Source organism: Bos javanicus, chromosome 14, assembly GCF_032452875.1.
Source record: "Bos javanicus breed banteng chromosome 14, ARS-OSU_banteng_1.0, whole genome shotgun sequence".
In the NCBI taxonomy this organism is placed as follows: domain Eukaryota; kingdom Metazoa; phylum Chordata; class Mammalia; order Artiodactyla; family Bovidae; genus Bos; species Bos javanicus.
In genome coordinates, this window is record NC_083881.1 from 8446225 (window position 1) to 8458299 (window position 12075).

Here is a 12075-nt window from a genome sequence, read left to right on the forward strand (position 1 = left end):
GGAAGGCCTTAAATCAAATACAAAGAGAAAAGAGCAAAGGACAGGCTAAGGGGACTCAGGAGGCAGCTCCCCTCAGGAAACAGAGTGTCCTGTGGTTCTGTGTTTAGTTTGGCCAGCTGATCTGTGGTCAGGGAAGCAGTTTGCCGAGATGGAGGATGGGGCCGTGGAGGAGGACTAGGTCTGGGTTATGGGACACCCGGATCTTTTCTGGGGCAGACTCTCCTCCCAGCCCCTCCAGAGTCGGGAAACGCGGCCCCGCCTGGCCCCGCGCGGCCTCCGTAGAGTCCCCGTTGCCATGGTTCCCAGGTGCGGACGCGCGGAGGAGAGACTGCGAGGCGACTGGGGAGTCCTGGCGGGTCCTGGTGGAGCTTCCCGGGCCCGAGACCCTCGAGGGGCGACATGGGACGGAGTAAGCGCCCCCTCCAATCTTCCGCTCTCGATCGTCCCCATTCTAGGCATCGTCCCGGGCCTCTCGGGACTCTCGACGCCCCTTCTGCCCGCGGATCCTAACCCCTCCGGCCCTTGGCCCTCTGCAGACCCGGCTGGGGCAGGCCCTGCGCCGACTGGCTGGGCTGCTTGGCCCCGGCGAGACCCAGGTTCCCGATCTGTAAAGTGGGGCAGGCGTGGGGCTGGGGGAGAAAGGCATGGCACTTGATGGAAGGGCTCGTGGAAAGTCTAAGCGTCTTGGCGTCAGACACGCCCGGTTCGAGCCCGCGCGTTCCCTTGCCTGCAGCGTGGGCTAGTCGCTGTCTCTGAGCCCCACTGGGAGCAGTGTAGCCTCGTGGTTGAGGGACCCGACCCCATGGCCTTACCTCGTGCACCTTCCTGCCACCAGCTGTGAGACTTCCTCACCTCCAAAATGAAAGCAGTAATAGCATCTGTTTACAGTCAGTGTTGTAAATATGATTATGAATATACCAAGACACTGTGAAGTGGCAGAATTAGCAGTTACTTATATATTTTAGATTGTACCAATTATTTCAGGCTGAACTATTCCAATACCGACACTATCTTTGACCTTTCCAAATTGCACTTTTATACAGTTACCCTGAATTTATCACTTGTTGTAGAAGTGTCATAGTGAATACTTCTAAATCAAGAGACTGTGCTAGATGGTGGGGTATTTTCCCTGGAAGAGCTGACAGTCTGGTGGTGGAAAGGGGATGGTGATTTTAAATGTTTACACTGTCCCAAATCTTGAGAGTGTTATTTCTTCTCCCTTCCCTTATCCTCATCCCATTGTTTTCTTTTTTGCTTATCAATATTTTTTACTTTTCCGTGGATTATCCTTTGCCCTCTGCCTTTGAATCCTGTCCACTTTCATTTGTTAAATCATTAACATATCAGACTCATACTGGAGTTCCTACCCTGTGGCTCAGACGGTTAAAAAAAAACCTGCCTGCAATGTGGGAGACCTGGGTTTGATCCCTGGATCAGGAAGATTCCCTGGAGTAAGGAAATGGCAACCCACTCCTGTATCCTTGCCAGGAGAATTCCATGGACACAGGAGCCTGGCGGGCTGCAGTTCACAGGGTCACAAAGAGTCGGACGTGACTGAGCAACTAACACTGATACACCTCGTGTCAGATGCTGCAGGTGCAGTGGTGAGCAAAAGAGGAGGGCCAGCCCTTTTGGAGCTTCTCCCTTTGAGGAAGAAAGCCAACGCTTATTTTAAAATATCAGTCACGATGGAATAAAAAACTAAGATACAAGCTCCTTGGCTTTTACTGCTCTTTCCACAGTTCTGAACTCTCTACATCAGAAGAAAAAACTTGAGCTTCCGAGAGAAGATGGTAATAAGGGCTTATGATCGTCATGTTCTTGCTGCCTTCTAGGGCAATGTTCTGAGTGGCATCTCTGTGTCAACTCCTTGAGTTCTCACAAAAATCTTGTGAGACAGACGCTACCTCCATTTTGCAGTTGAGGAATCTGAAGAACAGAGAGGTTAAGCAACCTGCCGATTGTCACACAGTCAGCAATGTATCTGGGATGTGAACCTGAACAGAGCTGGCTTTCTTTAATCTGTGTCTACACTGTCTCCTGAGAATAAGGGAAGGTCTGGTGAGGAAAAGAGAGGCCGTAGTGTGAGCTCTCATGTTGAAAGTCAAAGAAACTACTTTTAGTGTTGATGTCTGCCCAGAGAGAGCAAGATCAAGCCTGGGAGCAGTGAGTGGGGGAAAATGAAATAATTAGTGCCTCTCTGCACTGACCTCTCACTGCAGATTATGATTTAGAGAAAAAAGAACTCCTTTCTTAAAATTAATATTGAATTCATTTTGTATTGATACTACTGTGACTATCAAATTAGGGTGGCTAGCCTCTTGAGATGTGATCTGTGTATGCATTTGCCAGGGGAAGTTAAGTACCCTCAAAGCCGTAGGATGTTATTACTGGAAGGATGCTCAGTGGTCTCTAGTTCACACCATCTTTAAAACTATATAGATGGACTCTGTTATGCAGAAGGTTTAAGCATCTGGTCTCAAACTTTGTACTTGTTATGTGATAAGTTAGCATTCAATTTGAGGTCCAGCTCAGTGGCTTTTCATAGTGTCCGCATTTTCTTAAAGGCACATAGAGGAAAAATCAGTTTTATATTATTTCCTCTCAGTTCACCTTAAATAGGAAACTCCAGTTAGAATCATCCTCCTAATGCATTGCCTGTTATATTGTAGACTTCATCAGCTGCTTGTAACAAATCCTTTAAATCGCGTTTCGTACTTTTAAGTCTTAATTCATTTGGTGGACAGTGTTGTTTACCATTAATTTCAAGCTCTCTCTGTTTTTTTTTTTTGACCACACCTAGCAGCATGTCCAGTACTCTTGCCTGGAAAATCCTATGGACAGAGGAGCCTGGTGGGCTGAAGTCCATGGGGTCGCTAAGAGTCGGACACGACTGAGCGACTTCACTTTCACTTTTCACTTTCATGCATTGGAGAAGGAAATGGCAACCCACTCCAGTGTTCTTGCCTGGAGAATCCCAGGGACGGGGGAGCCTGGTGGGCTGCCATCTATGGGGTCGCACAGAGTCGGACACGACTGAATCGGCTTGGCAGCAGCAGCAGCAGCAGAAGCATGTAGGCGGAGAAGGCAGTGGCACCCCACTCCAGTACTCTTGCCTGGAAAATCCCATGGATGGAGGAGCCTGGTGGGCTGCAGTCCATGGGGTCACAAAGAGTCGGACACGACTGAGCGACTTCACTTTCACTTTTCCCTTTCATGCATTGGAGAAGGAAATGGCAACCCATTCTAGTGTTCTTGCCTGTAGAATCCCAGGGACTGGGGAGCCTTGTGGGCTGCTGTCTATGGGGTCGCACAGAGTTGGACACGACTGAAGCAACTTAGCAGCAGCAGCAGCAGCAGCAGCATGTAGAATCTTAGTTTCCCAACCAGGGATTGAACCCAAGCCGCCTGCATTGGAAGTTCAGAGTCTTAAGCACTGGACTACCAGGGAAGTCCCAATTTCAAGCTGAGATATGTTGTTGATATCATATGGCTAGTTCATCACACACCTATGAATAATTGAGAAATGCTTTTTATAAACATTTTAGCTACACCAGAAAAAGCTTTTTGATGAAAGGATGCTTCCAAGAAAAGCATCCTTTAAAGAAATTGCATAGATTTACATCAGTCAATTCAGTTCAGTTGCTCAGTTGTGTCCGACTCTTTTCGACTCCATGGACTGCAGCATGCCAGGCCTGCCTTGTCCGTCACCAACTCCCAGAATTTACTTAAACTCATGTCCACTGAGTTGGTGATGTCATCCAACCATCTCATCCTCTGTCATCCCCTTCTCCTCTCACCTTCAATCCTTCCCAGCATCAGGATCTTTTCAAATGAGTCAGTTCTTTGCATCAGGTGGCCAAAGTATTGGAGTTTCAGCTTCAACATCAGTCCTTCCAATGAATATTCAGGACTGATTTTCTGTAGGATGGACTGGTCAGATCTCCTTGCAGTCCAAGGGACTCTCAAGTCTTCTCCAACACCACAGTTCAAAAGCATAATTCTTTGGCTTTACATACTAAGCACATAAAACAAAGTTTCAGAAATAAGAAAAAACAATTATGGATAAATAGAGGATTTTTAGTTTGTTTTATTTTTTATGGAGTGAGTGAAAATCCCTTAGTCATGTCCAACTGTTTGTGACCCCATGGACTATACAGTCCATGGAATTCTCCAGGCCAGAATTCTGGAATGGGTAGCCTTTCCCTTCTCCAGGAGATCTTACCAGCCCAGGGATCAAACCCAGGTCTCCCACATTGCAGGCAGATTCTTTACCAGCTAAGCCATAAGGGAAGCCCAAGAATACTGGAGTGGGTAGCCTATCCTTTCTCCTGCAGATCTTCCCAACCCAGGAATCAAACTGGGGTCTCCTGTATTGCAGGTGGGTTCTTTACCAATTGAGCTATCAGAGAAGCCCTTATTTTTTATGGAAGACCTAATTTAATTTTCAGACTGAACTGTGTACTAAAGACTGTGCTGATTTGCTTAACTTTGTTTTTAACTTAATTTATTTGACAATAGAATGCTTTACGGCTGGAACAGTTATTTCCTTTCTATAATTATTCATTAATGTAACTGAAAGAGGAATGGTTTGGCACATGTTCTCTGCCTTAAGAAAATTAAAATAGTTTGACTATTATATTCATTTAAGTTTATATGAGTGGTCACAGTGAAATTGCTCAGACAGTGCACTTGAACATTGACGATTTAAACTTGTGCATAATTTGTCTTTATCCAGTCTTCCTTGGAGAGTGTTCCATAAGCCTGCTGAATGCTTTACCTGCATAGGATGCTTAATCCTCCCTGTAAGAGTCTGAAATAAGTACCACAGAAGCCCTCTTGAGACAAGCCATTGGAAAAGCTTGGTTAAAGTGCTTAGTCATAAATAGGAGGCATTTTAGGGCTTCTTTCTGCAGCGCTGATAGAGTAAGTGGTATTGGAGTTAACCTTCCTCTGTAAAGAACTGTGAAATTGGGCAACATGAATAAGGTAGCTGTTTTCAGGACATAACTGTGCCCCTTGCGAGAAGGGAAATGCAAAAGTTGTGCCCCACGGTTACCCCAGTTTTCTGTCTAGAGGAACTTTCCTGCTGCGGTAAAGGGAGATAGAATTCAAGCAAACTTCTTGAGCTGGGGAGGCAGAAACTTCTGAGCTGCTGAAGTTGCTATAATCTGGGGGGCTTTCAGCTGAGAATCAGCAATAAAATGAGGAACTCAGTCCTATTACTGTAAGGAACCAAATTCTGCCAGCAACTCAAATAAGCAAGAAAACGGGTCCTCCCCTGGAACCTCCAGAAAGGAATGTAATCCCCCTGACACCCCAGTATCAGGTAGGCGAGACCCATATCTGACTTCTGGCCTGCGGAACTGTCAACAGCTAAGTTTGTGGTAATGTGTTACTGCCACTGTAGGAAACCAACACAGCTGCTTGAAGGTTCTCGTGTGCTCATTCCAGCATCTTTGTCATCTTGGGATCTGTTTCTCAAAGAGGAAGCGGATATTTGGGACCTCTTTTCTTTCTTGCTATAGGCATTTAGTGCTATAAATCTCTTCGAAGTTATGTTTTAGCTGTACCCCACAGATTTTGATATACTGATTATTTTCTTCATATTATATTCTGTTCAAAATACTTTTTTTCCTTTCGACTTCTCAATGACAAGTTTAAAAAAACAACATTATTTTCCTGTATTTTGTCTTGGTTTTTAGTTATCATAGGCTGGAGGCTAAATCCTGTGCCTGTGACCCCAGCATGTCTGGAACCTGAAGGCTCCGCTTCTCTAGTGATTTAGTCCCTGGCCTGGTTCTCAGCTCTCTCTGTCCTTCACTTTCAGGGAGAAAACCTCTTTATTTGCTACCAATATAGGAGTCTGGTGTTCACAATCAGCTTTTAATGTTCGGTTGTGACTCTCAGCCTTACCTTGTAAATTGTGTTTTCAGTGGTAGCCACCCCAACACAATCTTCCTTTAAGTTACAATTTCCCCTGTATTTCTCTAATGCCTGATTGCATCACTCTTATCCGTGTGTTCCCTTCCACTAGTATCCATGTTTGTTTCCCACCAAAATTCGTAAGTTGAAACCTTGACCCTCAAGGTGATGCTATTAGGAGGTGAGGCCTTTGGGAGGTGATTAGGTCACGAGCACAGAATCCTCGTATTGGGCTGATGGTCCTTAGGAAAGAGGACCCAGGGACTGGCTCGCACCTTCCGCCATGTGAGGTTGCTGTCAGTGGGGACCAGGCGCAGAGTGCTCTGTGCAAGGCAGCGGCTGCTCTTGTGTACCACCTGCGGTGTCCACTCTTCCAGGCTGGGTTCCCCAGGAGTCAGACTTCTCAGTGGAGGCAAGTGTGCAGGAAGTGTATGAGGAGGTGTCATTGGACAAGAAAGCCAGGTCCAGCAGAGAGGGAAATCGGGTTGGGATGCATCTTAACAAAGGCCTTAGCTAACCAGCCTGGAGCTTGTGAAAGGAGCTCTGAACTTGGACCTCTGGTTTTTCCCAAGTTGGGTTGAGAGGGCTGGGCCTTTATAGCCCCATATCATTCAGGCTTTCCTGGGAGGAGGGGCATGATTTTGGTTGAGATGTCTCTGCAGCTGGGGTGACTTCAAAGAAGGTGGGCAGCTGAGGGCTGCCCTCCCATCAGCAGGAAGTCATCTTCAGGCCGGAAGTGGGGAGCTGGGCCTCATGGCATCTGTCACGGCCTGTGGTGTGCTTTCCTTACTGGTACATCTGCCAAATGTCTACTTGCGTTTCAGGATTCAGCCCAGGCTTCTCCTCCATAATGCCCTGTTTGACCTTCTTCTGTCGCTCTGTAGCATGGGTCACTCCCTCCTCTGAACTCACAGTACTTTCTGGATCCTTCTGTCCTTGCCTTGTATAGTCTGTCCGTATTTGTAACTGTCAGTGCCCTAACTGTGTGATGGGATCCCTGTGACCACCAACAATCAGATAACCCTGAGTCAGTGAGAAGAGGCAGGGCAAGTGACTGAGAAATCCTGTTTCTAAAAATTTCCATGGAAAACAAGAAAAGGAAAAAAGTTTAGATGCTACAAGATGAAATCTTTACCTATTTGTGACCCCGTCATTTGGGTTTCCCTGGTGGCTGAGTGATTAAGAATCCACCTGCTAATGCAGGAGGTGGGTTCAGTCTCTGGGTCAGGAAGATCCCCTGAAGAAGGAAATGGCAACCCACTCCAGTATGCTTACCTGGGAAATCCCACGGACAGAGGAGCCTGTTGCACTACGTCCATGGATTTGCAAAGAGACATGACTGAGGGATTAAACAACAGCAACAACCCCTTTCTATGTATTTATGTTAAATCTCTGTTTCATGTATGTGTCCGCTGGTTTTTCAAGATGTTTAAAAATTCTGCAGAATCTGCTTTAAGCATACATTACTGATTTTTCTGTACCCTGGCAAGAAAGGGTGAGTTGTTTACAAAACATGATACAAAGCCTGAAGGACAAACACTGCATTGTTGGCTTTGTGAGCTTCTAGAACCTTGTTCTAGAAAAGCTCTGTCATAGCAAACACAGCGTGACAACCTCTGATATTCCTGAAAACCTCTCCTCCTGCCCTCTGCCCTGCCCACCCTGTAGGGTCTTTTCATGGATGCTCTCTCAAGGTATCGAGAACCCAGTCATATTAAGGAATTGAAAAGAAGCCTCTGCACGAGTTTCCATTAAACCTTTTTCTTTTAGTGAGATGAGTATGAATCTGTGGTTATAACTGTCAGTATCCTTCATCAACCGCTCATTCAGATATTGGTTACAGCCTTCTATAGGTGAGATACTTCTCCGTGTCTATCTGCTGCTGCTGCTAAGTCGCTTTAGTCGTGTCCGACTCTGTGCGACCCCATAGACGGCAGCCCACCAGGCTCCACCGTCCCTGGGATTCTCCAGGCAAGAACACTGGAGTGGGTTGCCATTTCCTTCTCCAATGCATGAAAGTGAAAAGTGAAAGTGAAGTCGCTCAGTAGTGTCTGACTCTAGCGACCCCATGGACTGCAGCCTACCAGGCTCCTCCATCCATGGGATTTTCTAGGTAAAAGTACTGGAATGGGGTGCCATTGCCTTCTCCGGTGTCTATCTGAGTCTTGTATTTTACTGTTTGAATTTTCCCCAAGAAGGAAATGAAAGCAATATGTTTTATATAGTAAGTGCCTTGGCATGTTCTCCTCTACCATATGATTATTGTTGTTCAGGCACTAAGTCGTATCCGACTCTTTGTGACCCCATGGACTGCAGCACACCAGGCTTCCCTGTCCTTCACTGTCTCCCAGAAATAGGCATTGTATTACCATCTGTCTTGAGATAGTCTTATGGGGATGCATTAATGCTTCCAAAGCCTTTTTAAGTGCCTCAAGTGATTTATTCATAAATGCAGGGCTGTGTTATTTGGAGTAGGGCTTTCTAAAGGTACACAATACTGCTTGGAGTTAAAGAATGTTTGGTCTAAACTGTACATAAAACTGCAAAATGTTTTCTCCTTTAAAAGTCTGAAGCACTATAATCTCCATGCACCAGGTAGATACTCTGATACATTGCTTCTCGGGGACCCTGGTTTTTGTACTGATGTTTGCCATTACAGGTGAGGCAGTATTGTGGAACAATTTCCTGAGCACTCTGAAACAGTATGCTGCACAGTGGTTTGCTTAATGTAGAGGAGTTCAGAAAAGGGCCTCTGGGAAACTCCAGACTTTCACAGTTCCACCTTCCTTTGTGATTTTCCATTTTCTTTTAATCTATCCTAGTTGTGTATCATTGTTGCCGTTGGGCAAAACTACCCAGTGTGCTGAATGAACCTTAGCCCCCCCTCTCCCATGTGGGGGTGTGTGTGTGTGTGTGTGTATCAATTTGTTATTTATGCCAACTCCTCCACCCCTCCACACCGCTTTCAACATTCGACATCAGTGGGAACTCAGTCAGCAGTTGGAGGGACCAGCAAGTCTCCAGGGTTGGACAGATCAGAAAAGCCTGCACAACTGTAGAGCAGGAGAAACCTGTGACACCTTTCATATCCCCAAGAGGCAGCACGTGGCCTGTGCAGATGCTGGTGTAGCTGCCTCAGGCCGGAGACCAGGCGAGGCTTCTCCAGATGCAATCAGAATGCCCTGCACACATTCACCTTAACCATATCCTTGGATGACAGCTCTTGCAGGGTTCGAGTTAGGCTGTCTTCAAGCTGGGTACCCAACCAAGCCTTCAGCCAGGGCAACTGGGGAACTGGGGCAGGAATATAAGTGGAGGCACATGTATCAAGTTATACATCAAACTGCTAAATAAAACGCATCTTCTTTCCTTGACGAGTATACCTTCATAACAACCCAGAACGCCACATTCAGTATATGTTTCCCAAGCTCATTGGATTCTGTGCCAGCTCCCTTGCCCACACCTCCCTCCTCTTGCCATCCCTGGCTCTAGCCTGGTCCTTCCTGCCGACATATGAGGGCAGACACTCCAGCCAACACTTCCAAGCCATCCATGTCCCCAGAAAGCAGCCACTCCTCGGACACTTCTGGGTGAAGGAGTGCGTGCCCGACGGCGTGGCCTGCAGAAGCAGCCAGTGTGGGACTTGGAGGCAGAGGATTTCCTTGCTCCGCCTGGGGGCAATGGTCTGCAGGGGAGGGCACAGGCTCTGGAAGGGCTCATCCTTCTGGCCCATTGACTCCAGGTCTAATGGACGCAAGGCCTCAAAGTCCACTTCCTGCCCCATGGATTTGTGTCATTTGAGTCACATACACACCGTTAGTCATCTAGGGTCTGTCTGCATCATCACAGCGCATCACTCCCACATTTCATCAAGTTAGCTGATGTAACATTGGTAGTGTCATCTCAACCCCTTAACCCACGTTGCATCCTTGTAAAGAGCATTCTTGGACATCAACTGCAGAGGCAGGTAATACGGTTGACTTTACACAGCAGCTTTGATGTGTCCTCAACTTGGCTGTCCGCAGCTGATTCCAGCTGTTAGAACCAACTTTGGTAGTGGGAGGTGGGAAGAGTAGTTTTAATTCCCTTCTCTTAAAAATTTGGTTTTCAGAACATGTATTGTCTTTCTTTTCCTTGACTAGAGCAGTCTTTTTAAGCCAGTTTAATGACAGCAGTGGTGTCCAGAGATGGCAGAGTGCAGCCCGCGGTAGGGATCCCAGAGAGCAGGGCTGCGGAGGCTGCCCCTTTAGCCTCCTACTCGCCTCTCTGGCCTGCCCCCTCCCAGGACCTAGCTTGCAGCCAGCTCTGCTGTTGCATGCTCAATCGCTCAGTCATGTCCAACTCTTTGCAACCCCGTGGACTATACCCCACCAGGCTCCTCTATCCATGGGATTTCCTAGGCAAGAATACTGGAGTGGGTTGCCATTTCCTTCTCCAGGGGATCTTCCCAACCCAAGGATCGGACCTATGTCTCCTGTTTGGCAGACAAGTTCTTTACCACTGTGCCACCTGGGAAACGAATCTCTCAGCCTCTGCATTGCCCTGGTCTTTCTTCCAAAGAATGGTCATTACACGCACCCCGCCTCTCACCACTGGATGTAGCAGGGGGTTCAGCTAACTGCACGCAAATGATGGAGTTCGTACATGTTTTCACATTGTTTAAAAAAGGCAGACTTCACCTGTAAGGATGTGATGCAGAAGAGGGGCACCTGGAGAGCTCTGTCTCCACTAGAGGAGCTTGTATGTTCAGGAAGCTTGAGGCTTTTTGAGAGGCTCTTTTTTGCTCACACTTGGGGCAGTGGAGCATGGTGGTTCAGAGCACACCGTCACTTGGCTCCAGCACTTACTATAATAGCTGGACCCTGGCAAGTTACTTAAACTCTCTGAGCCTCAAGTTGTCATCTAACAAATGTAAATAACGATGGTCCCTACTCACATGTTCATACACGCGAAGCATTTAGGACAACTCCTGGCACCCTGTAAATGGCAAGAGGAGAAGCTTTATTATCCTGTGGGATGGATGTGATTATTTCCACATTCCACCTAAAATGTGAGGGTTCAAATGGATTCATAGTTTTTTTAATAGCACTGGAAAGTACAAGTATTCTCCATTGTGATTGCCTCCTTGTTTTTATTATATATTGGGTTGGCCAGGAAGTTCATTTGGGTTTTCCATGTTACAGAAAAAGCTGAACAAACTTTTTGGCCAACCCAAAGTTTTTACAACCCAACTGTGAAGAGGATTCGAATCCTGTTCTTGGCTGCAACCGTGGACACAAGTGGTGTCCCCAGTCCCTTGGCACCACCATCATCATATGTTCCTGGCCTGTGGCATCAGGCCAGCCCAGTGCTATGCATCACTCTTGTCAGGGGGGAGTGGGGCTCTTGCAACCCCTCCCTCTGTGATCAGCTTCTTTCATTCCTCCTGGAAACAGATCCAGTGGTGGTTGCTTTATAAGATTGCCCTGTAAAATCTGGGGTTATTTCTCTTCTGTCTCTTCCACTCTAGTTAAATAGATACCAGGTGAATGAATGAATAAGTGAACCTTTCCTTACGGGATGGTTGTGGCTATTGAATGGAGATGCTCTCCTGTTTCTGCCCTCTGTCAGCTGTGCCATGCCTCCGTCTTGGATTACTTAGTGGGTCTCACCCAGTTTGATGTGATACCACCTCAGGATCCCAATCCTCATGGTCATTACCAATCAACTTGGTCTCCATCCATCCAGCGAAATGTACGTAGATTCCAGCATAAGACAAAATGGATCATCGCCTCTTTCTTCCAAGTTACACTAGTGTCATAAAAACTCCCAACAGGAGGCAGCACTTCTCTGATCTCTTTCCTTCAGAAAAATGACTTGGGCCTGGAGAATTCACATCTCACTGCGAGGAAAACCCAGTGCATTAATAGCTTAATATTAATGGGGATGGAGATGTAATACATAACACATTTTCTTTCAGTCACAGAAGATCTCATTAGACGGAATGCCGAGCACAATGACTGTGTAATTTTTTCCCTGGAGGAACTCTCCTTGCATCAGCAAGAAATAGAAAGACTAGAGCATATTGACAAGTGGTGCCGGGATTTAAAAATCCTCTATCTTCAAAATAACCTCATCGGAAAAATTGGTAAGTCTTCAGGACTTTGTTCT

General features: G+C 46.7%; 1 protein-coding gene across 4 annotated transcripts in view; it reads left to right on the plus strand.

The window, feature by feature from the left end:
- The first annotated feature begins 271 nt into the window (after positions 1-271).
- Positions 272-12075, plus strand: part of DNAAF11 (dynein axonemal assembly factor 11) — a 70791-nt gene continuing 58987 nt past the window's right edge. For all 4 annotated transcript variants that reach the window (XM_061438567.1, XM_061438569.1, XM_061438570.1 and 1 more), the window contains exons 1-2: positions 272-409; positions 11885-12052. In XM_061438567.1, coding sequence (XP_061294551.1) covers positions 400-409; positions 11885-12052 — 178 coding nt within the window. In that variant the 5' untranslated portion in view covers positions 272-399. The remainder of the gene's footprint in view (positions 410-11884; positions 12053-12075) is intronic.